General features: G+C 44.7%; 1 protein-coding gene across 1 annotated transcript in view; it reads left to right on the top strand.

Annotated features, from left to right (window-relative positions):
* Positions 1 to 26,313, top strand: part of LOC126278108 (ATP-binding cassette sub-family G member 1) — a 463,862-nt gene that overhangs the window by 360,959 nt on the left and 76,590 nt on the right. The window contains exon 3 of the mRNA XM_049977984.1: positions 13,022 to 13,217. Coding sequence (XP_049833941.1) covers positions 13,022 to 13,217 — 196 coding nt within the window. The remainder of the gene's footprint in view (positions 1 to 13,021; positions 13,218 to 26,313) is intronic.

Raw genomic sequence — 26,313 nt, 5'->3', positions numbered from 1 at the left:
ACGCTGCCTTACAACCAACACTGCTACTTGCGATGTAGCTAACAGAACTTTACGGTGCCTCAGTCTAGATATTAGGTAATTTGTAGAAAGAGTGGCTAATGAAGTATGTTTTTACATTTGAATTATCAGGGATTATGCTTTCTTGTTTTCTGTTATACTGTAGTTTGTTGAATATTTTACCACCAGAGAATATAACTCCAGGCTGAGCCCTACAGAAGAAGGCTAATTATTGAAATTAGTTTCTTTAATAGGGACTACTAAGACTGCAGTTCAGATGAAAATGACTCGTATTATGGCCAACCAAAGTCATTAAGGGTGAACTATTGGGAAGCGTTATAAGAATTCCCAGGTCTTTATAAGGGCTCCAGCAAGATGCACAGTTATCTACTTTTCTGTTATTACTGCCCGCTTCTGTTAAATGAACAGTTTTTTACTTTATAAAATTATTCCATGAGATAACAGGGAGTGAACGTAAGCCTACACTATTGGCTTCAGAGCAACACAATGAAGATAATTCGAAGCATATAACGCCCTGAACCGTCATCCTTGATTAGTTTACCTAAATTTTGTTTCAGTTCTTGTTATACAAATGGACCCCAAGGAACTCTACACAGGTGGTTTCATTTATCGTACAACCATTAATGTCTAAATGTAAATAAGTAGTGGAGTAGAATTTAAAAGAATATTTGAAAATACGAGAATATGTTATAGCCCAAGGGCCAATTGATAGAAATGAGAAGATATCACAATATTCTTCTGTTCACATACTACACTTTCGAGAAAGTTGCCAGTCTTTTCCCATGAACTTCTTCGCAATTTGATGCACATTGAGGTGACAAAAGTCATAGGATGCCTCCTTTCTCCTGGCGTAAAAAAAAGGCTCTAAGTAGTATGGGACTTAATATCTAAGGTGACTAGTCCTCTAGACTCAGAACTATTTAAACATAACTATAGTAAGGGTGTTACGCACATCCATGCCCGAGTCAGGGTTCGAACCTCTACCGTATCAGCAGCGCGGTTCCGTACTGAAGCGCCTAGAACCGCTCGGCCTCAGCGGCCGGCTCTCCCGGCGTGGTGCAGCAGCTCGACGTGGCATGGACTCAACAAGTAGTTGGACGTCCCCTGCAGAAATAGCGAGCCATGCTGCCTCCTATAGTCGTCCGTTACTGCGAAAGTGTTGCAGGTGTAGGATGTTGTGCGCGAACTGACCACTCGATTATATCCCATAAATGTTCGGTGGAACTCATATCGGGCGATGCGGATGGCCAAACCATTCGCTCGAAATAACCAAAATGTTCTTCACCCACATGGCGGACAATTGTGCCCAAGTAACAGCGTGCACTATCATTCATAAAAATTCCATCATTGTTTGGTCTGCATATGATCAGTTTTCCGATCAGTTGTACCCGAGGACCCACTCCATTCCGTGTAAACACAGGCCACCACTGAGCCACCATCAGCTTCTACAGCGCCTCATTCACAACTTGGGTCCATAGCTTCGAAGTTACTGCGTCACAACTGAACACCACCGTCAGCTCTTACCGACTGAACTCCGGACTGAAGAGACCAGACCATGGTTTTCCTGTCCTCCAGGGTCCGACCGATATGGCACTGCAGCAACGTAGTATTGTTAGCAGAGGCTCTCTTGCCCGTCATCTACTGAAATAGCCCATGGCCCCGGTGGAGGTTCGAGATCTCCCTCGGGCATGGCTGTGTGTGTTTGTCCTTAGGATAATTTAGGTTAAGTAGTGTGTAAGCTTAGGGACTGATGACCATATCAGTTAAGTCACATGAGGTTTCACACATATTTGACCATTTTTTTAAATAGCCCATTAACGCCAAATTTCGCAGCTTTGTCCTAACGGATACGTTTCTTGTACGATACATGTTGATTTCCGCGGTTAATTCAATCATTTTTGCTTGTCTATTAACATTCACACCTCTACGCAGAGCCACTCCTCTCGGTTGATGACTCTCGGCCACTGCGTTGTCCGTGATAGAGGTAATGCCTGAAATTTGGTATTCTCGGCACACTCTTTATAGTGTGGATCTCGAAATGCTGAATTCCCTAACGATTTTCGAAACTGTGTGTCCCAAGCGTCTAACTGCAACTACTGTTCGGTGTTCAACAGTTTTTAAAACTCATCGTGCCGCCATAATCACATCGGAAAACTTTTCTCCTGAGATCAAGATAAAAAAAAACAGCAAATTGTTGTACTTTTCCCAAAATACCAAATTACATCAAGAATATCTACATCATAATACAGAGCATCCAGAGTAAAGGAGGGAAAACATTACCTTTTGAGCTGAAAATAACGACATCGTAAAATTCCCTCGTTCCACAAGAGATTGTACTTGTCTGAAGGCCGTCTTTGTTACAGGAAGACTACATTTGTAAAATATACACTCCTGGAAATGGAAAAAAGAACACATTGACACCGGTGTGTCAGACCCACTATACTTGCTCCGGACACTGCGAGAGGGCTGTACAAGCAATGATCACACGCACGGCACAGCGGACACACCAGGAACCGCGGTGTTGGCCGTCGAATGGCGCTAGCTGCGCAGCATTTGTGTACCGCCGCCGTCAGTGTCAGACGGTTTGCCGTGGCATACGGAGCTCCATCGCAGTCTTTAACAATGGTAGCATGCCGCGACAGCGTGGGCGTGAGCCGTATGTGCAGTTGACGGACTTTGGGCGAGGGCGTATAGTGGGCATGCGGGAGGCCGGGTGGACGTACCGCCGAATTGCGGTGGGGCGTGAGGTCTCCACAGTACATCGATGTTGTCGCCAGTGGTCGGCGGAAGGTGCACGTGCCCGTCGACCTGGGACCGGACCGTAGCGACGCACGGATGCACGCCAAGACCGTAGGATCCTACGCAGAGCCGTAGGGGACCGCACCGCCACTTCCCAGCAAATTAGGGACACTGTTGCTCCTGGGGTATCGGCGAGGACCATTCACAACCGTCTCCATGAAGCTGGGCTACGGTCCCGCACACCGTTAGGCCGTCTTCCGCTCACGCCCCAACATCATGCAGCCCGCCTCCAGTGGTGTCGCGACAGGCGTGAATGGAGGGACGAATGGAGACGTGTCGTCTTCAGCGATGAGAGTCGCTTCTGCCTTGGTGCCAATGATGGTCGTATGAGTGTTTGGCGCCATGCAGGTGAGCGCCACAATCAGGACTGCATACGACCGAGGCACACAGGGCCAACACCCGGCATCATGGTGTGGGGAGCGATGTCCTACACTGGCCGTACACCTCTGGTGATCGTCGAGGGGACACTGAATAGTGCACGGTACATCCAAACCGTCATCGAACCCATCGTTCTACCATTCCTAGATCGGCAAGGGAACTTGCTGTTCCAACAGGACAATGCACGTCCGCATGTATCCCGTGCCACCTAACGTGCTCTAGAAGGTGTAAATCAACTACCCTGGCCAGCAAGATCTCCGGATCTGTCCCCCATTGAGCATGTCGGGACTGGATGAAGCGACGTCTCACGCGGTCTGAACGTCCAGCACGAACGCTGGTCCAACTGAGGCGCCAGGTGGAAATGGCATGGCAAGCCGTTCCACTGGACTACATCCAGCATCTCTACGATCGTCTCCATGGGAGAATAGCAGCCTGCATTGCTGCTAAAGGTAGATATACACTGTACTAGTGCCGACATTGTGCATCCTCTGTTGCCTGTCTATGTGCCTGTGGTTCTGTCAGTGTGATCATGTGATGTATCTGACCCCAGGAATGTGTCAATAAAGTTTCCCCTTCCTGGGACAATGAATTCACGGTGTTCTTATTTCAATTTCAAGGAGTGTAGTTTTAAGTTTTCAAGAAATCTCACATGCCAGGTCACGAAAAAAATGGTTCCAATGGCTCTGAGCAGTATGGGACTTAACAGCTGTGGTTATCTGTCCCCTAGAACTTAGAACTACTTAAACCTAACTAACCTATGGATATCACACACATCCATGCCCGAAGCAGGATTCGAACGTGCGACCGTAGCAGTCGCACGGTTCCGGACTGCGCGCGTAGAAGCGCGAGACCACCGCGGTCGGCCCAGGTCGCGAAAAAAGGCCTCTAATGCATTTATGCCAATATCACCTCACTAAAGGTTGTGTATTTCAGTCACATGCACCCATATTTAATTCCTCCATTGTACGTACTCATTAGGCTTTTTGGAGGAGCGTTAGCGTCCAGGTTGTTGCTGATAATCTGTTTGAAGTGCTTGCATATTAATTCTGACTCACGGTTGTATTTATCTGCCAAAATTAGTTAGAAATCATAGCTCGTGCCAATCTCATCCTGCTTTTTTCCTCGCACTTTATCGTGCGAACCATGGAAAGCGTTTGACATAGTGCCACACTGCAAACTGATAACAAAGGTCAGAGCGTACGGAATAGGTCCTCAGATATGCGAGTGGCTCGAAGACTTTTTAAGTAATAAAATCTAGCACGTTGTTCTGGATGACGACTGCTCATCAGACACAAATGTATCATCAGGTGGGCCGCACGGAAGTAGGTTAGGACCACTCGTGTTCTTCATATACACACCTCGACAAAAGTTTGGAATTTCAGAGAGCTAGTAGAATGACTTCTCATAGCACACAAATTGAAGTTTGTAGAATATTTATCAAGATAAACCTACTCGTAATTCCTTCTGAAAACAAGAATGATTTTGGCTAGTTAAAGAAAATCTTTAAAAAACAAAGCAGGCTCTCTCCTAAGTGTACACCTTGAAAAACAAAAAAACAATGAAAAGCTTTACCTCACGATAACGACTGTCAGTATTTAGTAATTTATAGTTTGCGAGCAGGCGCTGTAGCCGAGCGGTTCTAGGCGCTTCAGTCTGGAACCGCGGGACCGCTACCGTTGCAGGTTCGAACCCTGCTTCGGGCATGGATGTGTGTGATGTCCTTAGGTTAGTTAGGTTTAAGTAGTTCTAACTTCTAGGGGACTGATGACCTCAGATGTTAAGTCCCATAGTCCTCAGAGCCGTTTGAACCATTTTGAACCACTTAGCGAGGCATGCTCTGGATGAGACCATCAAGTTTATCTTGTTGAGGTCCTACACCTCAATGGCAGCTTTAGTGAGGTCCTGGAGATAGTTAAGTGGATTCGGAGGTTGTGTAATGGCCGTCTTCAACAGGTCCCATGCATGCTATGTAGCATTCATATCTGGGGACTGCGCTGGCCAAGGCATTCGGTTGCTGCTGCATCTTTGAAGACACCGAGACACTGCTGGAGTACAGAGCAGTCTTGCATTGTCATCAACTAGGGTGACGTTGTCACCGACATCACGTCTGCAGGGCCTTATAATCGTTTGTAGGACCTCTTAGAGGTCTCAGGGACCAGTCAAATTGCCGTAAATGGGTACCAGAGGCTCCGCCGCCCCATCATTATTGCCGCCCAGATCATTACACTTCCACCTGCAAACGGATGGACTTCGCGAAAGTATCGGCGTTCCTGGTGTCGTCTAGCGCTTCTCCAAAGCCTAAGACGCTCAGTGTTTCTTCGCAAACCAATCCGGGTCTGGACAGCAAACATGAAATTACTCCATTCTGCAATGGTCCCGTGCTGACGTGCAAAAGCCCAGGTACCTCGATTGCTTCGACTCCGTTGGTTAAGTGAAAAGCTATTCATTCTTCTGGAATGAAGACCACCCTAATGCAATCTACTTTGCACTGTTTGTTATACGAAACGAATCTCTGTCGTCTGGGAGAAGTCATTTACGATATTTCTGGCAGTTGAGGTTGGACGCTTTCGAGCCGACAATTGGCGGAATTTATCATGCATCGGTGTTGTCATACGAGGACGACCGCTGTGATGTCTATTGTTCACACTTCCCGACCCTCCGCACATCCTCCACACCTTAGACACGTGACTTTGAGTGACACGTAACCGATCGTAAACAACTTGCTGTGTATGACATGCTGAAAGTAAAACCACTGTCCTAACCCTATCAAAGTGTTGTATGCCTCTGCTTGGCATGTTACTGCAGTGCAGAACACAAACTGAAGACAGCTTTTGTTGATAATGGACTGGTCGCGGTCTGCCGCTGCGACAGCAATATATATATGACCGGGAAACGGCCACAAAGCATGCCAGTAGTGAACAAAGTTCAGTATTTGGGCTCTAACTGGATAAAGAATGAAGTTTCTAGATCAGTGAGACTTCCAGTATCGTAGACTATATTTTATGATAGTATTCCATACTTTTGTTGAGCACTGTAAATAAACGATCTGACGGATAGGATGAGAGGCAGTACGCAACTGTTTGCTGATGGCAGATGACGTTGTAGTGTTATTTAAGTAACCGTAGGAGGATGCAAGATGACTTGGAAAGAATTTCTAGTTGCTATGATGAACAGTTGTTAGTTCTAATTTCGAAGATATGTAATGTAATGCATGTGTGTAGGAAAAGCAGTCCTTTAATGTTCGATTACGCCGGCCGAAGTGGCCGAGCGGTTCTAGGCGCTACATTCTGGAACCGTGCGACCGCTACGGTCGCAGGTTCGAATCCTGCCTCGGGCATGGATGTGTGTCATGTCCTTAGGTTAGTTAGGTTTAAGTAGTTCTAAGTTCTAGGGGACTGACCTCAGAAATAAAGTCCCGTGGTGCTCAGATCCATTTGAACCATTTGAACCTTTTGAACCAATGTTCAAATACACTATTGGTATGATGCTTCACACAGTCACTTAGATTATATATCTAGCGGGTAACGTTGCAGAGCGACATGAAATAGAACGAGTGCGTAAGATCGGTCGTGGGGTAGGCGGCTGGTCGACTTTTTATCGGGGCAATTCTAGGAAAGTGTAGCTCATCTATAATGAAGACCACATACCGGACGCATTCCTCAGTACTGTTCCAGTGTTCGGGACCCCACCCAATCAGTCCAAATTAAGAGATGGAAGCAATTCAGAGGCGGCTGCTAAACTTGTACCGGAGGATCGATCAAAGTACGAGTGATACCGAAAGAATCTAAGGAAGAACACTTTCTTTTTGTGAAACTTTATTGACAAAGTTCAGGGAACCGGTATCAGACTGCAAAACGATCCTAGGACCTCAACATACATCTCGTATAAGGGATGTGAAGGCAAGTGAAATCATGGCTCGGGCGGAGCCGGCCTTAGTGGCCGAGCGGTTCTAGGCGCTACAGTCTGGAAGCGCGCTACCGCTACGGTCGCAGGTTCCAATCCTGCCTCGGGCATGGATGTGTGTGATGTCCTTAGGTTGTTGTTGCTGTTGTTGTTGATGTTGTTGTCGTCTTCAGTCCTGAGACTGGTTTGATGCAGCTCTCCATGCTACTCTATACTGTGCAAGCTTCTTCATCTCCCAGTACTTACTGCGACCTACATCCTTCCGAATCTGCTTAGTGTATTCATCTCTTGGTCTTCCTCTACGATTTTTACCCTCCACGCTGCCCTCCAATGCTAAATTCGTGATCCCTTGATGCCTAGAGAACATGTCCGACCAACCGGTCCCTTCTTCTTGTCAAGTTGTGCCACAAACTCCTCTTCTCCCCAATCCTATTCAACACCTGCTCATTAGTTATGTGATCTACCCATATAATCTTCAGCATTCTTCTGTAGCACCACATTTCAAAAGCTTCTATTCTCTTCTTGTCTAAACTATTTATCGTTCATGTTTCACTTCCATACATGGCTACACTTCATACAAATACTTTCAGAAACGACGTCGTGACACTTGAATCTATACCCGATGTTAACAAATTTCTCTTCTTCAGAAAAGCTTTCCTTGCCATTGCCAGTCTACATTTTATATCCTCTCTACTTCGACCATCATCAGTTATTTTGCTCCCCAAATAGCAAGACTCCTTTACTACATTAAGTGCCTCATTTCTTAATCTAATTCCCTCAGCATCACCCCAATTAATTCGACTACATTCCATTATCCTCGTTTTGCTACTGTTGATGTTCATCTTACATCCTCCTTTCAAGACACTGTCCATTCCGTTCAACTGCTCTTAAAAGTCCTTTGCTGTCTCTGACAGAATTACAATGTCATCGGCGAACCTCAATGTTTTTATTTCTTCTCCATGGACTTTAATACCTACTCCGCCGGCCGAGGTGGTCTCGCGGTTCTAGGCGCGCAGTCCGGAACCGTGCGACTGCTACGGTCGCAGGTTAGAATCCAGCCTCGGGCATGGATGTGTGTGGTCTCCTTAGGTTAGTTAGGTTTAAGTAGTTCTAAGTTCTAGGGGACTGATGACCTAAGATGTTCAGTCCCATAGTGCTCAGAGCCAGAGGCATACCTACTCCGAATTTTTCTTTTGTTTCCTTTACTGCTTACTCAATATACAGATTGAATAACGTAGGGGATAGCCTACAACCCTGTCTCACTCCATTTCCAACCACTGCTTCCCTTTCATACCCCTCGACTCTAATAACTGCCATCTGGTTTCTGTACAAATTGTAAATAGCCTTTCGCTCCCTGTGTTTTAACCCTGCCACCTTTAGAATTTGAAAGAGAGTATTCCAGTCAACATTGTCAAAAGCTTTCTCTAAGTCTACAAATGTTAGAAACGTACGTTTGCCTTTCCTTAATCTAGCTTGTAAGATAAGTCGTAGGGTCAGTATTGCCTGACGTGTTCCAACATTTCTACGGAATCCAAACTGATCTTCCCCGATTTCAGATTCTACAATTTTTTCCATTTGTCTGTAAAGAATTCGCGTTAGTATTTTGCAGCTGTGACTTATTACACTGATTGTTCGGTAATTTTCACATCTGTCAACACCTGCTTTCTTAACCTAATTCCTTAGGTTAGTAAGGTTTAAGTAGTTCTATGTTCTCGGGGACTGATGACATTAGAAGTTAAGTCCCATTGTGCTCAGAGCCATTTGAACCATGGCTCGTGCGGTAGCAGATAGTCGTTTTTCCATGATTCTCAGTCACAGGCACGGTTACTAAATATGATGCACTGGGGTAATGGTGCAGACCTGTATATTGTAGGTGTTTTATGTAATACCAGCTTAACGGTGGTGATGTCAGACTGTCGCATCCCTGTTCTCCTTCTTCAGAGTATCATAGATTTAGTCAGGTGCTTCACCTTCAATCACTGTAAATCTTCTTGTACGTACATCAACGTTGGTTATTTTCTGAATTTGTACAGTGTTGTTTTATGATTACTCTGTCATCAGCTTAGTGAAGGAGGAAAAAATAGGAGACATTACTTTGTGTTTGGTACGCACAGAAGCGTTTCCGTATCGTCACAGCGTGCTCAGATAAGATTCTGAGTTTCGGGAGCTCGGCTCCCCGTTCGGCCTCGACACGGGACTCTGCTCAGGCTAGCACTGTTGGTATTTTTAAAAATATTGGGAATCCGGTTTCAATATTTAAAAACAAATTATTATCAGCCCTCGTTGCATCGAAAAAAAAAATACCGATATATCGGTATTTCGACGGAAAGATTTTCGACGTACTGACAAAAAAAAAAATCGGCTGCTCATTGTAAATATACTGCCAGTTTTAGAACTGTATATTTAAGTATTGATTTATTTCCAGAATGAGATTTTCACTCTGCAGCCTAGTGTGCGCTGATATGAAACTTCCTGGCAGATTAAAACTGCGTGCCGGACCGGGACTCGAACTCGGGACCTTTGCCTTTCGCAGGCACTTGATTTATTCAGTGTTACTTACAATCCGCCTTGACTGCAAAATATTTGTTCATATGGCCGGTTTCGGTTCCTCTAGAACCATCTTCAGAACTGCAAAAATCGGCTACAGGAGTAACCCGTCCACATTACGCAACCTTCACATGCTGCGTGACTGCGGTATCCCTGCAGACATTATGTCTATTTTTGCAAAACACATGATTTATTATTAGATGTTCTGTAGATCAACAAGCTAGCTGCCTGCTTATCGCCCTTAGAGCAAGACTTGAAAGGAAAACGATGCACGTTTACGTTTGGCGGTAACCACTTTGCTAACGGTAACTGCATGTAAGTGGTACAGTAACAGGTGTCCCCTGGGTCCGTCGTTTGTTTTCGTCACATATCGTATTTGTCCAGAAGAATTCATGTCGCCTTCCGTGTTTTTCCTTTTTTGCAAACGGCAGCCAACTAGCAGTCGAAGTGTGAGAGTTGCTTTGGTGCAGTTAAACGCTGCTGTTACTGTTGGCAGTGCCGAGGGCCGATTACGTCAGCATTTCCCCTCACACGCCTCTGCACACCGCAAAGACCGATTTTCTCATTTAGATTTTTGTTAATCATTTTCACCAACAACTTTTTAAAGAATGCCGATGTGAAGAAAGTTGCGTTAAGAATTGTTTTTAAACGCAACTGGTGTGTTATTTTCTCACTTCGGAAATCATGTTATTTCATTCAATCCCTCCCCACCCTCACCACTTCTTCCCCCCCCCCCCCCCCCACCACCACCACCCTTCGCTGGTGCAATCGAAAGACTTCTTTGTGCCTTCTATTTCGAGAGAGACTGGGCATAATGATAGCTTAAAAAGTAGTATGATTTCCTCACATGGTGAAAGTAAAATTATGTCCTACTGTAATTTCAAAAGAATAATTTCAAATATTTACCGAAAATTGCAATATATATTAATTGAAACCCTCAGCTACCGACAGGTGTTGTTGATATACCTCGATGGGGACAGCTGAAAATGTGTACCCCGACAGGGACTCGAACCTGGGATCTCCTCCTTACATGGCAGACGCTCTATCCATCTGAGAAACCGAGGACACAGCTGAATAGCGCGACTGCAGGGTCTTATCCCTTGCACGCTTCCCGTGAGACCCGCATTCGCAACTGTCCACAATCTACATACGTAATGTACCTAGTACATATTTGCCCATCCACTCATTACTCGCGCACACTAAGGTAACAATTCCCGTAAGAGATCAGGCAACTTGTGCGCATTCGCACAGACGGAGGTCAATGGCTGGGTAGCCTTTAACTAATATATATGAAGATAGTAACTGTTCTCGGAAGAACAGATACCGTTGTATTTCAAGAACAGTTAATGTCTTCATATATATAGTTAAAGGCTACCCAGCCATTGACCTTCGTCTGTGCGAATGCGCACAGGTTGGCAGAACTCTTACGGTAATCGTTACCTTGGTGTGCACGAGTAATGAGTGCATAGTCAAATACCTATTAGGTACATTACGTATGTATACCCGGCCGAAGTGGCCGAGCGGTTCTAGGGGCTTCAGTCTGGAAAAGCGCGACCGCAGGTTAGAATCTTGCCGCGGGCATGGATGTGTGTGATGTCGTTAGGTTGGTGAGGTTTAAGTAATTCTAACTTCTGGGAGACTGATGACATCAGCTGTTAAGTCCCATAGTGCTCAGAGGCATTTGAACCATTTGAACGTATGTATATTGTGGGCAGTTGGGAATGTGAGTCTCACGGGAAGCGTGCAAGGGACAAGACCCTGCAGTCGCGCTATTCATCTGTGTCCTCGGTGGCTCTTATGGATAGGGCGTCTGCCATGTTAGCAGGAAATCCCACTTTCGAGTCCCGGTCGGGGCACACAGTTTCAGCTGTCCCTATCAAGGTATATTAACAACACCTGTCGCCAGAGAAGATGCACGGTCGTCAATGGTATCTGTTCTTTCGAGAACAGTTAGTATCTTCACATATATATATATATATATATATATATATATATATATATATATATATATATATATATATCGGCACTCGATATGTATATCAATGTTGCCTGGAAAAATATCGAAATTTCTCTACAGGGAGTTACAAAAAGTTACGGCCAAACTTTCCGGAAACAATCCTCACACACAAATAAAGAAAAGATGTTATGTGGACATGTGTACGGGAACGCTTAATTTCCATGTTAGATCTCATTTTAGTTTCGTCAGTATGTACTCTACTTCCTCGATTCACCGCCAGTTGGCCCAATTGAAGGAAGGTAATGTTGACTTCGGTGCTTGTGTTGGCATGCGACTCATTGCTCTACAGTACTAGCATCAAGCACATCAGTACGTAGCATCAACAGGTTAGTGTTCATCACGAACGGTGTTTTGCAGTCAGTGCAATGTTTACAAATGCGGAGCTGGCAGATGCCAATTTGATGTATGGATTAGCACGGGGCAATAGCCGTGGCACGGTACGTTTGAGTCGCGACAGGCTTCCACAACGAAGGTGTCCCGACAGGAAGACATTCGAAGCAATTGATCGGCGTTTTAGGGAGCACGGAACATTCCACCCTATGACTCGCGACTGGGGAAGACCTAGAACGACGAGGACACCTGCAATGGACGAGGCAATTCTTCGTGCAGTTGACGATAATCCTAATGTCAGCGTCAGAGAAGTTGCTGCTGTACAAGGTAACGTTGACCACGTGACTGTATGGAGAGTGCTACGGTAGAACCTGTTGTTTCCGTACCATTTACAGCGTGTGCAGGCACTATCAGCAGCTGATTGGCCTCCACGGGTGGTCATGCACGATGGAGCTCCTGCACATTTCAGTCGAAGTGTTCGTACGCTTCTCAACAACAGATTCGGTGACCGACGGATTGGTAGAGGCGGACCAATTCCATGGACTCCACGCTCTCCTGACCTCAACCTTCTTGACTTTCATTTATGGGGGCATTTGAAAGCTCTCGTCTACGCAACCGCGGTACCAAATGTAGAGACTCTTCGTGCTCGTATTGTGGACGGCTGTGATACAATACGCCATTCTCCAGGGCTGCATCAGCGCATCAGGGATTCCATGCGACGGAGGATGGGTGCATGTATCCTCGCTAACGGAGGACATTTTGAACATTTCCTGTAACAAAGTGTTTGAAGTCACGCTGGTACGTTCTGTTGCTGTGTGTTTTCATGATTAGTGTGATTTGAAGAGAAGTAATAAAATGTGCTCTAACACGGAAAGTAAGCGTTTCCGGACACATGTCCACGTAACATATTTCCGTTCTTTGTGTGTGAGGAATGTTTCTTGAAAGTTTGACCGTACCTTTTTGTAACACCCTGTATATCGGTACTTTGCAACGGCGCTAGTTGAGGCTGGGTGCTTGGTGTGGGTGCAGGACGCGCGGCATGGGCGGCGAGCTGCGGCTGGACGAGGTGCCGCTGCAGCCGGGCGACAGCCGCCTGCGCCGGCAGGCCAGCTACATCCAGCAGGCCGACCACCTACCGGGTCTGTTCAGCGTCTCCGAGCTCATGTGGATGGCCGCCCACCTCAAGCTCGGCTCCTCGCTCTCCGAGAAGGCCAAGAAGCTGCTGGTGAGTCGCCCGCTCTGCTCTCTGCGCCACCTCTCCGCCCTTTGAAACCTCACGACTTCACAGACAGTCCTGTTGGAGGAACATCCGTAGCTGAGCCTTATAGCAGACGCTGAAAATACCGCTTCAGTTGCGATGTTCTTTTTATTTATAACACGACCGGTTTCGGGCTCTCATGTGCCCATCATCTGGTGTTACAACTCTGTGCTGTGGCCGCGGGCGCCGCGGGGTACTCTGCTCTCGCTGTTGTACTCGTCCACCGAGGCGCCTGAGGTCACTGCACCAAGTTATAACACCTGATGATGGGCGTATAAGAGCCCGAAACCGGTCGTGTTCTAAATAAAAAGAACCTTACAATTGAAGCGGTATTTTCAATCTCTGTTCACGATTTTGGCTAATACGATGTCGCATTAACGAGTAGCGCCATCTTTTCAGTCTTCCCCTGTTACTGCAATTTAGACTACCCTTCTTGCATTCAACCAGTTTCTTCTTATTTTGAATTTTAAAAAAAAGTCTCGGCTGTGGAACTTACTGTTTTAATGATGCATTTCATCTATCAGCGCATCATCGGATTATCTACAAAAAAAAAGGAGAAAAGGAAACATCAATAGCCAGAGGTATGTTCCTATCACAGACGGCTCGAAATAAAAATATCAAAAAAGTGCCTGCGAACCACTAGAAAGAAAACTTATTACCTTTGCTTATATGCTGTGAAATAAGCATAGTGAATGTATGCGATTTCAGTCTTCCTTGGCGTATTCCACTGATGAATTCTTCTCGGGTTATCAGCCGAGTGGTGGCGTCGTCTTGTCGCAACGTTTCAATGAGTTTCGTACCCATCATCTTCGGCCGACAACCCGAGAAGAATTCATCAGTCACAAGCATAGTGAAGACCATCAAGATCACACCAAACAGGGCTTGTACCTGTACAATAAATATGAAGTAATAATAAAATCATTAAAACTAAGATGTAGTATTGTAACAGAAGCAGAACTGAAAAGTCCAAATGTTACCTCCGATACACATACAGCGGCTTGTGCGGCGGAGCAGCGATAGATCCACATTAATCTTATGGCCTCGTTTAAACACAGTCTAGTGAAATTGACAAATACCTATTTTTATACTTGACTACATTTTATTGAGGCCCACATCATTTACTACTACAACTTGCGCTGCCTTTGCTGATCTATGCAGTATTTTTCTTCTAATTTTCATTTAGATAACCCCTTTATGTTTATTTATTATTTTAATATATTCGACCTTCACAATGTTTTGTTCAGTAGCCTAATTTTTAATCCCCGTTATATGATCGTCATTGAATTTTTAGCTGGCCGTTTCGGCCGAACGGTTCTAGGCGCTTCAGTCCGGAACCCAGTTGCTGCTACGGTCGCAGGTTCGAATCCTGCCTCGGGCATGGATGTGTGTTACGTCTTTAGATTAGTTAGGTTTAGGTAGTCCTAAGTCTAGGGGACTGATGACCTCAGATGTTATGTCCCATAGTGCTTAGAACCATTTGAACAATTTTTTTAAAAATTTTATTTCAGAATCACTCTTGCACTCTGCCTGTGTGAAGTTTGGCTACTAAGCCACACGAGGCGGAAAGTCCAGTCCTTAATTGTACACATGTGTGCACATCTTCAGCTATGTTGGTCAGTTTCACTACACTGTGTCCAGACGAAGCCCCATGTCTGCAATCCTGTCGCTACACCACTCCTTCTGCCATTATGTCTGTACATGTGTATCGAAGGTAACGTTTGCACTTTCAGTTCTGCCTCTGCTACTGTACTTCTTTTTAGTTAAAAAAAATTCTTACAGCTTCTTATATATTGGATAGGTACACAACCTTTTTAGTGCGATGTTGGCGTATGCTTATTTCTAAGCATAAAAAATTATCTTTGTATGGTTGCTGTACGAGCCAGCCCGATGGAGTGGGAAAAGTGTAGTTTTGTCTTCTTACTTTTACTTCAGCAACTTGTCCTTCTCTATCCCTTCTGCTTCCACTAAAACACGCACACTTTCCTCTTCTGCAACAATAACAACCACTACTATTAGTAACGCTGTAGAGCTTGGTGATAAAAGTTTTACCCTGAGAGTAACAACTGGTTAGTTGTGGCATGCACAGGTGCGCCACGCAACGGTACGGGTGACATACCACCGTGTTTGTCTTGAAATACTTTCAGCTGAGAGAAAATTCTTCCTGGTCTTCTTTGTTGTTGGTCATAAATGCATGTGGATCATTCCGTTCACATAGGAGGGGCCTGGACAAAAATACGGGAACCCCAAAAGGAAAACACATCATCATCCCGAACTCGGGGCAGGAGAATCGTTGGCGTTCAAAATAGCTTCCAGTCATCCCAGAGTGGCTTCATACAAATGCCGAATACCAGAATGAGATTTTCAATTTGCAGCGGAGTGTGCTCTGATATGAAACTTCCTGGCAGATTAAAACTTTGTGCCGGACCGAGACTCGAACTCGGGACCTTTGCCTTTCGCGGGCAAGTGCTATACCATCTGAGCAACCCAAGCACAACGGGGCCGTCCTCACGGCTTCACATCTGCCAGTACCTCGTCACCTACCTTCCAAACTTGGAAACATCCCCCAGGCTGTGGCTAAGTCACATCTTTGCGATATCCTTTCTTCCAGGAGTGCTAGTTCTGCAGTTTTGCAGGAGAACTTCTGTGAAGTTTTGAAGGAAGGAGACGAGGTATTGGCAGAAGTGTAGCTGTGAGGACGGGGCGTGAGTCGTGCTTGGGTGGCTCAGTTGTTAGAGCACTTTCCCGCGAAAGACAAAGGTCCCGAGTTCGAGTCTCGGTCCAGCACACAGTTTTAATCTGCCAGGAAGTTTCAAATCCTGAATAGTTTTCAGGGGAACGTTACACCAAGTCTAGGTAACGACTATGGAGGTGTGTAGCCACCATGCATCTTTATCTCCAAAGAAAACCACAGAAGCACCATTATTTTGTGATCTGGAGACTGTGGTGAAAATAGGAAGTGCTACAGTTCATTCTCGTGCTCACAAAACCAATCCTGCACGACGGTAACTGTGTGAACAGGGACCCTGTCTTCTTGGAACATAGCATCACCACTGAGGACTAAACATCATACCATGAGGTGGACCTGATCAGCCAGACTGGTCACATAATCATAGGCAGTTATGCTACCATCCACGGTACCCCTGGGGTCCATGGAAACACCACGATACCGCCACCCAAAGCATCACCGAATACTCCCTACGTTTTACACTAAGGGCGTGAGCTCGGCCTTAAGTTGGAAACACTGTCCAGTAGCACTTATCCGACCAAATTACATTCTTCCATTGTTCCATAGTCCAGGTCTTATGGCTTAGCCACCACGTTTTTCAGTTACAGGTATTTGCAATACTGATCTGTGGTTTTGGAATTCCAGCTCGCCCTGCACTTCGAAAATTATGGAGATCCCTTCGTATTTTTATGGTCCTGACGTCCTTTTCAGCTGCGAGGAGGAGGAGGATATAAGTTTTTAACGTCTCGTCGACAACGAGGTCATTACAGACGGAGCAGAAACTCGGATTAGGGAAGGATGGAGGCAGACGTCGGTCGTGCCTTTTCGAAGGAACAATCCCGGCATTTGCCTTACACGATTCGGAGAAACCACGGGAAACCTAAATCTGGATGGCCTGACTGGGGTTTGAACCGTCTTCCTCCCGAATGCGAGTCCAGTGTTCGCAGGTGCGACATCAAGTTTTGCAGCGACTTTTGCAGTTCTCATCCCATTGCTTTTTTCCTCTGCAGTGACCGTCCGTCACGAATGCTCGCTATACACTTATGCTCGTAAATTAAGGATAATTGCAGAATGTGGTGCCACACAACGTGACACTACACAAAACTGGCGCTAATAGCATAGGCACATAGGGAACACACACGACACAGAAGTTCATGGTATTGGTGGTGAGAAAACCGTCCCGAAACACATGTGCTACAAAACCCCACTGTTTCCTGCACATGAACCCCGACATCAGTATGGGATATGATCGCCTTGCACACGTACACAGGCCGCACAACGGGTTGGCATACTCGGGATATAGCCTCCAATTCTTGCACCAGTGCCTGCCGGAGCTCCTGTGTCGTAGGGGCTTGAAGATGTGCGGCGATACGTCGACCGAGAGCATCCCAGACATGCTCGATGGGGCTTAGGTCTGTATAGCAGGCAGGCCACTCCATTCGCCTGATATCTTCCGTTTCAAGGTGCTTCTTCACGATCGTAGCTCGGTGGGGCCGAGCGTTAACGTCCATCAGGAGGAAGGTGGGACCCACCCCACCCCTGAAAAGGCACAAATACATGTGCAAAATGACCTCTCGATGCACCTGACCTGTTACAGTTCTTCTGTCAAAGGCATGCAGGGGGGGGGGGGGGGGGTTATACGTGTACCAATCATAATCCCACCCCCCCCACCATCAAATGACGACCTCCATATACAGGTCCCTTTCAAGGAGATTAAGGGGTTGGTATCTGGTTCCTGATTCACGCCAGATGAAAAACCCGGCAAGACTATACCTGGACTCCTTCCTGGGACCACTGTTCCAATGACCATGTACTATGTTCTTGACACCAGGCTTTATGGGCTCTCCTGTGACCAGGTGTCAATGGAATGCACCTTGCAGGTCTCCAGGCGAATAAACCGTTTCTGTTCAGTCGTCTGTAGACTGTGTGTCTGGAGACAACTGTTCCAGTGGTCGCGGTAAGGTCCCAAGCGAAGCTACCTGTAGTATTCCGTTGCCGTCTGCGAGCACTGCTGGTGAGATATCGGTCTTCTTGTGGTGTTGTACACTGTGGACGTCCCGTACTGTAGCGCCTGGACACGTTTCATGTCTGCTGGAATCGGTGCCATAATCTTGAGATCACACTTTGTGGGACACGGAGGGCCCGTGCTACAACCTGCTGTGTTTGACCAGCCTCCAGTCACCCTCATAACGTCATCAATATGTGTTCTTTGAGCCATTTTCAACACACAGTCACCATTAGCACGTCTGAAAACGTCTGCACACTTACTCGCTGCACCGCACTCTGACGTGCACCAACACACCTCATTGTATGTGGACTGCTGTCAGCGCCACCGTGCGACGATCGCAGGTCCATTTCACTGCATGGTCATACCCCGAGGTGACTTAAACCCGCAAACGGTCCACCAGAGCGTTGTTTCACCATGTATCAGCATTGTACTTTATTTGTGAGCATGAGTGTACTTTCGTCCGGTTTGTGGCTCAGCGATGATATTTTTCCGCTTTTCCCGTATGCGCAATAAGTCTTCGATATGGTCCCTATTGAAACACCAAGCACTTTCACTGTCTTCCTTAAGGAAGCACCCACCATAAGAGCAGCAGAAAAATGCCCACGTTTGAATTCACTCAGCTCCGACCTGATGCACTATCACAACTACACAGATCACTATTCTGACCACATCTGACACTTGAAACCTATCAAAGACATCGCACAGGTGCCGTTCGTTGTCAAATGCAATAACGCAACCTGTTGGCTTGGCTTGTATCTGCGTTTATGTTCAAGTGTTCCTTCATAGCGGTGCTTTTTACCCAGCCTCTGTAGTTCTCCAGCTTTTCACCTGCCGTATCTCAAATGTCAGACTATCATGTCTTTTCTCATACTTATAAAGAACATTTGTGACAACTTCGTAATACATGAGTTTCCTTTTTGAACCAAATTTGTGAGTCAGATATCGTATGAATGTGTCACCTGATACACTCTCCAGTCCGGAACCGCGCGACTGCTACGGTCGCAGGTTCGAATCCTGCCTCGGGCATGGATGTGTGTGATGTCCTTAGGTTAGTGACGTTTAAGTAATTCTAGGTTCTATGGGACTGATGACCTCATATGTTAAGTCCCATAGTGCTCAGAGCCATTTGCACCATTTTTGCAACTGTTAAATTTGTTTTTCTGAAAAGGTTGGCGATTTTTTGTGATATGGGGCCCAGGTAAGGGGTACTGGCGAATATTTGCTCTCGTTTTACAGTGTGTCCTATTATTCTCTTGCTTTTGTGTATTTGTCTGCTTAAACTGTCAATTGTTTTGGCTGTGTTGCCATTGCTTATGGCAAAGCTCTTTATTGTATCTATCTCATTCTTGACTCAATGCAGTGTACTCTGTGTAGCATGGACATAAATGCAGCATGTTTCTGTGTGGTGGGATGGCATGGTGAATTGTCAAGTGTTATGTCTGTGTTTGTGCGTTTTCTGTTTGTGCTGAACTTGTGTTTTTGTTGGTGGTTGGTGATTTGTGATTTTAAGATGTTACTTAAAAACCGTCTTGATTACAATTTTTTTAAATTCATATGACCGGTTTCGGTTCATTCAGAACCATCTTCAGATCTGATATTTCAGTTACAGGAGTAAAAAATGTGACGTAGCATGTGAAAATTGCTGGATTTGGTCGGGTTACTCCTGTAACTAAAATATCAGATCTGAAGATGGTTCTGAATGAACCGAAACCGGTCATATGAATAAAAAAAATTGCAATCAAGACGGTTTTTAAGTAACATTATAAAATCACTGATTGCTGTTATCCCAGAAGACATTATGTATGTTTTTGCAAAAATGTGATTTTAAAGTCTAGGACGTTTATGCTGTTGTTTCCCTCATGTTCTATTGCGAATTTTATCTTTTTGAGGAAAGAATTCAATGCTGCTAGTAGTTTTTCGAGCTCATCTTTTGTTCCATCAAATAGCAGCAAGGTGTCATCAACATATCTCAAGTAATATACTATTTTACTTTTGTGTATATTGTCTTCATTAAAGATCTTACTTCCCAAATGATTGAGAAATATGTCTGCCAGAAAACTTGAAGTGCTACTGCCGTTGGCAAGACCCGCATTCTGTTGATTAACTTTCCCATTAAATGTAAAGTAATGGTGAGACAATATTAGGTGTAGCATGTCCTTAACTTCTGATATTTCTGCAGTTGACAATTTTTATGTTTTATTAAGCTTTCAAAGATTTGTCGCCTGATACAGCTATAGCACGTCCTGCAGTTTTAGATGAACTCATAGTTCGTACGTGTTTCTGAACAATGTTACTTTATCGTGAAGGACTCCAAGCCTCTTCCTAGTCCACATACAACGTAAATCAGCAGGTGCGCCGTAATTCACCAGTAACCCATAGCTCTTCTCCATCCACCATCATCCTTGTTTCCCTGTTCAAGGTTAGACTTAAAAGTGGAAGTAATTCCCTTAGTGATCAAACCATTTTTAACTTCCCTGATTTTCTACTGATTAAGGTTCCTAATCATCTCAAAATTTTAAAATAAACACCATGTTCACCATTGACTGTACAAATTATTTATTTGAGCTATTGCAATTTTGGCCTAGTGACCATTGTTAAGTGGTATAATTGTACTTTAGCACGTGTCAAAATCTAAAAACGTCTCTGACATGCATACAAGTCTCCATGTATCTGTATGTCGAGTCTTGAATGATGTTAATGTCAGAACGAATCACTCCAATGTACACTGTTAAAACTATTATTAATTTGTTCTCTTTCATATTGGTTGCATTGATTATAAGTTACTTGAATCTAATTGTAATTAATTGTCTGCTCTAATTTCAAACTGATTCTTTTATCCCCTTCTGAAGTTATCAGATATGGAGACAAAAAGTACTTGAACAATAGGTTGGTCGAAAAGTTTCCTAGTACAGATTCTGTTAAAACTGGATCAAAAGTTGGTAATAATGAATTATGGTCGATCTGCAGGGTTTTTATTGCTTATATGTATCCTGTGAAGTAGATATGCTCTTTGGGAAAATTATCCTCTTATGCACACATTTTTTCGATCATCAGGCTTGTGAATAGACCGATGCGGTTCACCACGACTTCCTCTCTTCAACTCTGAGTAGTACTTTGTTTATTTATTGGATGTGTTCTAATCTGTCTTCACCTACAGTGTTTCCTCTCTGCGACTTCGTCGAGTGTCATAAAAGTTATAAAGTTATTTCCCGAGCTCTTAACAAATGTCCTATCATCCTGTCTCTTCTTAAGTTCGGCATTTGCCACGATTCTGCTGAGAATCTCCATTTATTGTTCCATCTTGCTTCTTCTTCTTCTTTTGCTACTGCCCTTGTGTGGCATTGTGCGCAGGGTCGGCAGGGTTAAGTACGGAATCGGCATCGTTAATTTTAAGGGGTGGCCCTTCTTGCCGCCACCTCACACTCCCCGGTATGGAAGCACTGTACCCCAGCTGTCTGCGTCTAGAGTAAATCGTGAAATAGTGTGAATGCGCTTCAAATGTCTGAGAGTCGTGTAACTTAGGCGGGATGTGGGGACCATCCCGGTATTCACCTAGGGGATGTGGAAAACCACCGAAAAACCACAACCAGGCTGGCCGGCACAGCGGCCGTCGTTGTTAATCCGCCGGGCCAGTCCACATAAATGACACTATCATTGTGTTACACCGCATGTCAAAGGCTTAGATTCTTTTTTCCGGTTTTCCCACAGTCTATGATTATCACCCATCCAGTGTTGTGTTTCACGTTCATTCTCAGAAATTTCTTTCTCAGATTATGCCCTATGCTGATGCTAATAGACTTCTATCAGCGAGAAATGCCCTCTTTGCCTGTGCTAGTCAGCACTCCTCGCTTCGTTATGTGTTTTTTCGCTTCCAAGGTGGCCCAGTTTTTCTTTGTCTTCTACGTGGTTCTGACTTTTGCTGTTAAGTTAATCACTTCTCTCATGTCTCCTAATCCTCATTACTTTCGTCTTTCTTTAGTTAATTTTTGGTTTATATCCTGTGTTCAGACTGTTCATTCCGTCACCAGGTCCTAATATTCTGCTTCACCTTCACCATGTATACATATGGACTGAAAACGACGCTAGTTCTATTGCAGAGCGTGAAGTTCCGGCCGCTGCAATAACTATACACCTCAATGTTGCTCCGGTCTGTGAGGTGCGAATGTACGTTGCAATGAAGAAATGCCTGAGATGTCGTGAGACAGTTCATTCAATTTGGCGGGTACGCGGCTAAATGGAAAACAAAGCCATAAAGCTACTTAGTGACAGAGTTTCCACAACAAATTCAGAACATGAATGAATGCTGTAATTTTTAGTTTCCCACGTCCTGATATCATAGGTCAAAATGGAGGGCTTCGCCCCACGCAGCGTCCTGTGTTGCGTGCAACCGGAAGTTCTCGCGTGCAGAACTTCAGAAATCACTCCCACGATATCACCAGAGAGCGGAAGTCTGCATTGTGCCGTACGTCCAAGCGTGACAGGCGGTATCCGTTCGCACGGCCCTGCCGGTAGCAGACTGCTGCTAGTTTTCTCAATACAGCTCTTTCCCATACAATTGGGTTCACTACACTAGGTCGAGAAACGAACCACGCAGTACCGTGTACCTTAGATTCATGTTTAATTTCTTTGGCACTCTTTTAAAGTTCTGTCACAGTCTAACATACCAGTCGCGATACTCTCTGAGCCGATGTTGTTACCGTTTGACAGATGGAGCGACACTAGCGCTCCAAGCGGTTAGAAAGGTGACTGTTGACTGCGTCGTAACGACAAAGTTCGTTTTTAAGTATTTTTCTACTTAATTAACGAATTAACTGTTGTGTTTTGCGTTCCATGAGTTATTAAACCATCAAGAGACATAAATTAACGTAAAATAAATGTAAAAACAGACAAATCTGACTGAATCAATGACATAAACAACAACTTAATCCCGAAGAAATATTTCCGAACAACTGCATAAATTCAGCTTACTCCACTGAAAGCAAGAGGATATAAACACGTATTTCATACATGAGCAGCACATATTTCTGTTGTTGCCTATTTCTATTATTTTTAGGACTTTCATTGACACGTAAAATTTTTTTGTGTGGTCAATTGATTTGCCCATTCTTACGCTTCACTACGCTTTCTTACGTAAGATTTTTTTTTTTGTAAATTCTGCTTCAAAAGCGAATATTTCGAAGATTCGTGCCATTTGTGGTTCAGATGTAATAATTATTGTGTAACTGGTATCTTCTGTGTTGGGAAACAATTTTATTACCTTTGATGTTTTACTGTCGTGGCCGGCCGTTGTGGCCGAGCGGTTCTAGGCGTTACAGTCTGGAACCGCGGGACCGCTGCGGTCGCAGGTTCGAATCCTGCCTCGGGCATGGATGTGTGTGATGTCCTTAGGTTAGTTAGGTTTAAGTAGTTCTGTTCTAGGGGACTGATGACCTCAGAAGTTAAGTACTACAATGCTCAGAGCCATTTGAACCATTTTTTTACTGTCGCTTCTGGGTGGTTTTCCATGCAGCTACAGGTGTTGTTGCTTACTTTGTACGATAAATAATGTAGGTATTACATTCCGAACAAGTTCCCTACGTTACAAACTCACTGATCTGGATGAAAGTGTCGCAAACAAAACTTCGCACACAGATGTACCCCGTCCTGCAAAAGATCAGATCGCTGGTGTTTGCTAGCAATTTTTTGTCATGGAAGGATAATGACATTCTTCAATAACCATGTGCACGTTACAAGAGAATCAGAAATAAGCTGTCCTGTGAGGTGCCGTTTCATAACTCTGAGGGACTTAGGAAACTAAAAGATGAGAAATGTGCTGTCACTTTTTAGTCATTATTGAATTTTATTGCACTAAGTATGCTGCCCATTGCATAAACTGTGCTAAAAATCTATATACATGATAGTATTCCCACTCATGCGATATTGCATGCGGAAATGTGGCTTGTTGACCGCTTGGCGCGCTATTATCGCAGTGGGCAACGAAGCATAGACAGAGTGCCACGACCATTATCTTACTTCGTGGTTCTGTTATCATTAATTGGTGCAAGTAACAACCGAGAGGCATGGTGCATTGGTTACGACGCTGGACTTGCATTCATGGAGTGCTAAAATCTGTGTTTGGCCATTGACGTCTTGGTTTTCCATGGTTTCCCTGAATCGATTATGGCAAACTGGGCTAGTGCTTCGTCTCGTACGAACTCATCGTCGACAGGATGTTGAACCCTCACCTTCTACCCTTCCTTCCTTCACACAACGACACGACCAGAAGACCAAAACAAACTGCAAAACGATTTAGAAAAGATATCTGAATGGTGCGAAAAGTGGCAGTTGACCCTAAATAACGAAAACTCATCCACATGAGTGCTAAAAGGAACTCGTGAAACTTCGGTTACATGATAAATCAGTCTAATCTAAAAGCCGTAAATTCAACTAAATACCTAGGTATTACAGTTACGAACAACTTAAATTGGAACGAACACACAGAAAATGTTGTGCGGAAGGCTGCACGTTTTGTATTATCACGAAATATGGGAGAGAGTGTACAGAAATGAAACAGGATTTGGGATGGACATCATTAAAACAAAGGCGATTTTCGTTGCTATGGAATCTTCTCAGGAAATTCCAATCACCAACTTTCTCTTCCGAATGCGAAAATATTTTTTTGACACCGACCTACATAGGGCGGAACGATCACCTCGATAAAATAAGGGAAATCATAGCTCGTACGGAAATATTTAGGTGTTCATTCTTTCCGCGCACTGTACGAGATTGGAATAATAGAGAATTGTGATGGTGGTTCGATGAACCCTCTGCCAGGCACTTAAATGTGATTTGCAGAGTATCCATGTAGATGTAGATGTAGATGTTGTAAAATGTAAACTTTCACGGCCGGAACCGTCATGATTAATAAAATTCTTTTCCGGGCTATTATGCCGTGGTCTGATGGATTTCGCATTTTAAACCAACGTTTCGTCCCCATCTGCGAAGGACATCTTCAAGGGGGTTCGTGGCTTCTGTTAACTTCCGAAACACACATTGTCTCACTACTGACTGCTGTGTGAGACAGTGTGTGTTTCGGAAGTTAACAGAAGCCACGAACCCCCTTGAAGATGTCCTCCGCAGATGGGGACGAAACGTTGGGTTACAATGCGAAATCCATCAGACCACGGCATAATAGCCCGGAAAAGAATTTTATTAATCAGATGTAGATGTTACCTAGCAAGACCTAAATACATATTCTGACAAAGTAGCTGCTTGTAGTCATGATCATATAACGACTTTACTTGATAACCTACCCCGATACTTACAAAAAGCACACTTCCCTCCCGTGGAAATATTATGCCACAAACTTAACCTTCGTCGAGGAAATGTGCACAACGGCTAACTGTGAGAAAGAGTAAACTGAAAAGCGTACTCAGCTGAGGATACATGGTGAATTACCTTGCTATTAACTTTTTCGCTGAGACAACTTACCGGTCGATTAACAGCAAGGACAACCACCGGCAACTTGAGGAAAAAAAGCTGACATCTTTTGTCACAGCTCTATAAGTTTCGTCATTTGCAGTTATCGCCTTCAGAAAAGTACCTACCGCTGTCAATAACTGAGACTCACGTTCTTATCTCGCTTCCGCTCCGATGTGGGTTACTGTGCCAGGGAATTATGTCAGCTCGCAACGTGATCAGTGGATCGTAGCTCCGTGTGTAACGAGTGTGCCCTCTGACACGGCCCCTGATGTCCGGCGGCATCAGATGAGTTCGTCAATAACTGTCTTTTTTACGTCATGCAACATCGGAATGTTCAAGAATAGACGAGGTGCTCCAGTATCGTCTGACGCTACCGTAAACCAAAAAAGGAAGCTCTGAAAGTACTTTATCGCGTGGATTGATGTCTCCTTCCCGCATTGGGAATCACCTGCCATTGTCATGTATGGAATAGTACATACTAGTATTTTTTAGGGTTCCCTGCCTCGGTCTGAAAACACGGAACCCTAACAAGATCGCTTTATTGTCCTGTTGCCTATCTGTATATCCGGCTGTTAACAAGCCTTTTGTCTCAGCAACGGCTAGACATGTTCAAAATAATGTGACACACTGAGGTCCCTTGCAAACTTACAAATTTTAAGCTCCTAAGTCACCTCAGTCAAAATTTACGGCCATTTACGTCACATACTTTGATACTCGGAAACTCAGTCATCAAAACCTATGGAATGCTTCCCGTTGACCCAGAATCAAGAAGAAAGGTTTCGCGATACAAGAATAGGAAAAAATTCAAAAAATGCTGATTTGTAATGACATCACAGAAAAAATATTTTTTTTATTTTTATTCGTCTGTC

The sequence above is a fragment of the Schistocerca gregaria genome, chromosome 6 (assembly GCF_023897955.1).
Source record: "Schistocerca gregaria isolate iqSchGreg1 chromosome 6, iqSchGreg1.2, whole genome shotgun sequence".
In the NCBI taxonomy this organism is placed as follows: Eukaryota; Metazoa; Arthropoda; class Insecta; order Orthoptera; family Acrididae; genus Schistocerca; species Schistocerca gregaria.
The sequence above is the reverse complement of the archived record's forward strand: the minus strand, read 5'-3'. Positions and strand labels throughout refer to the sequence as shown.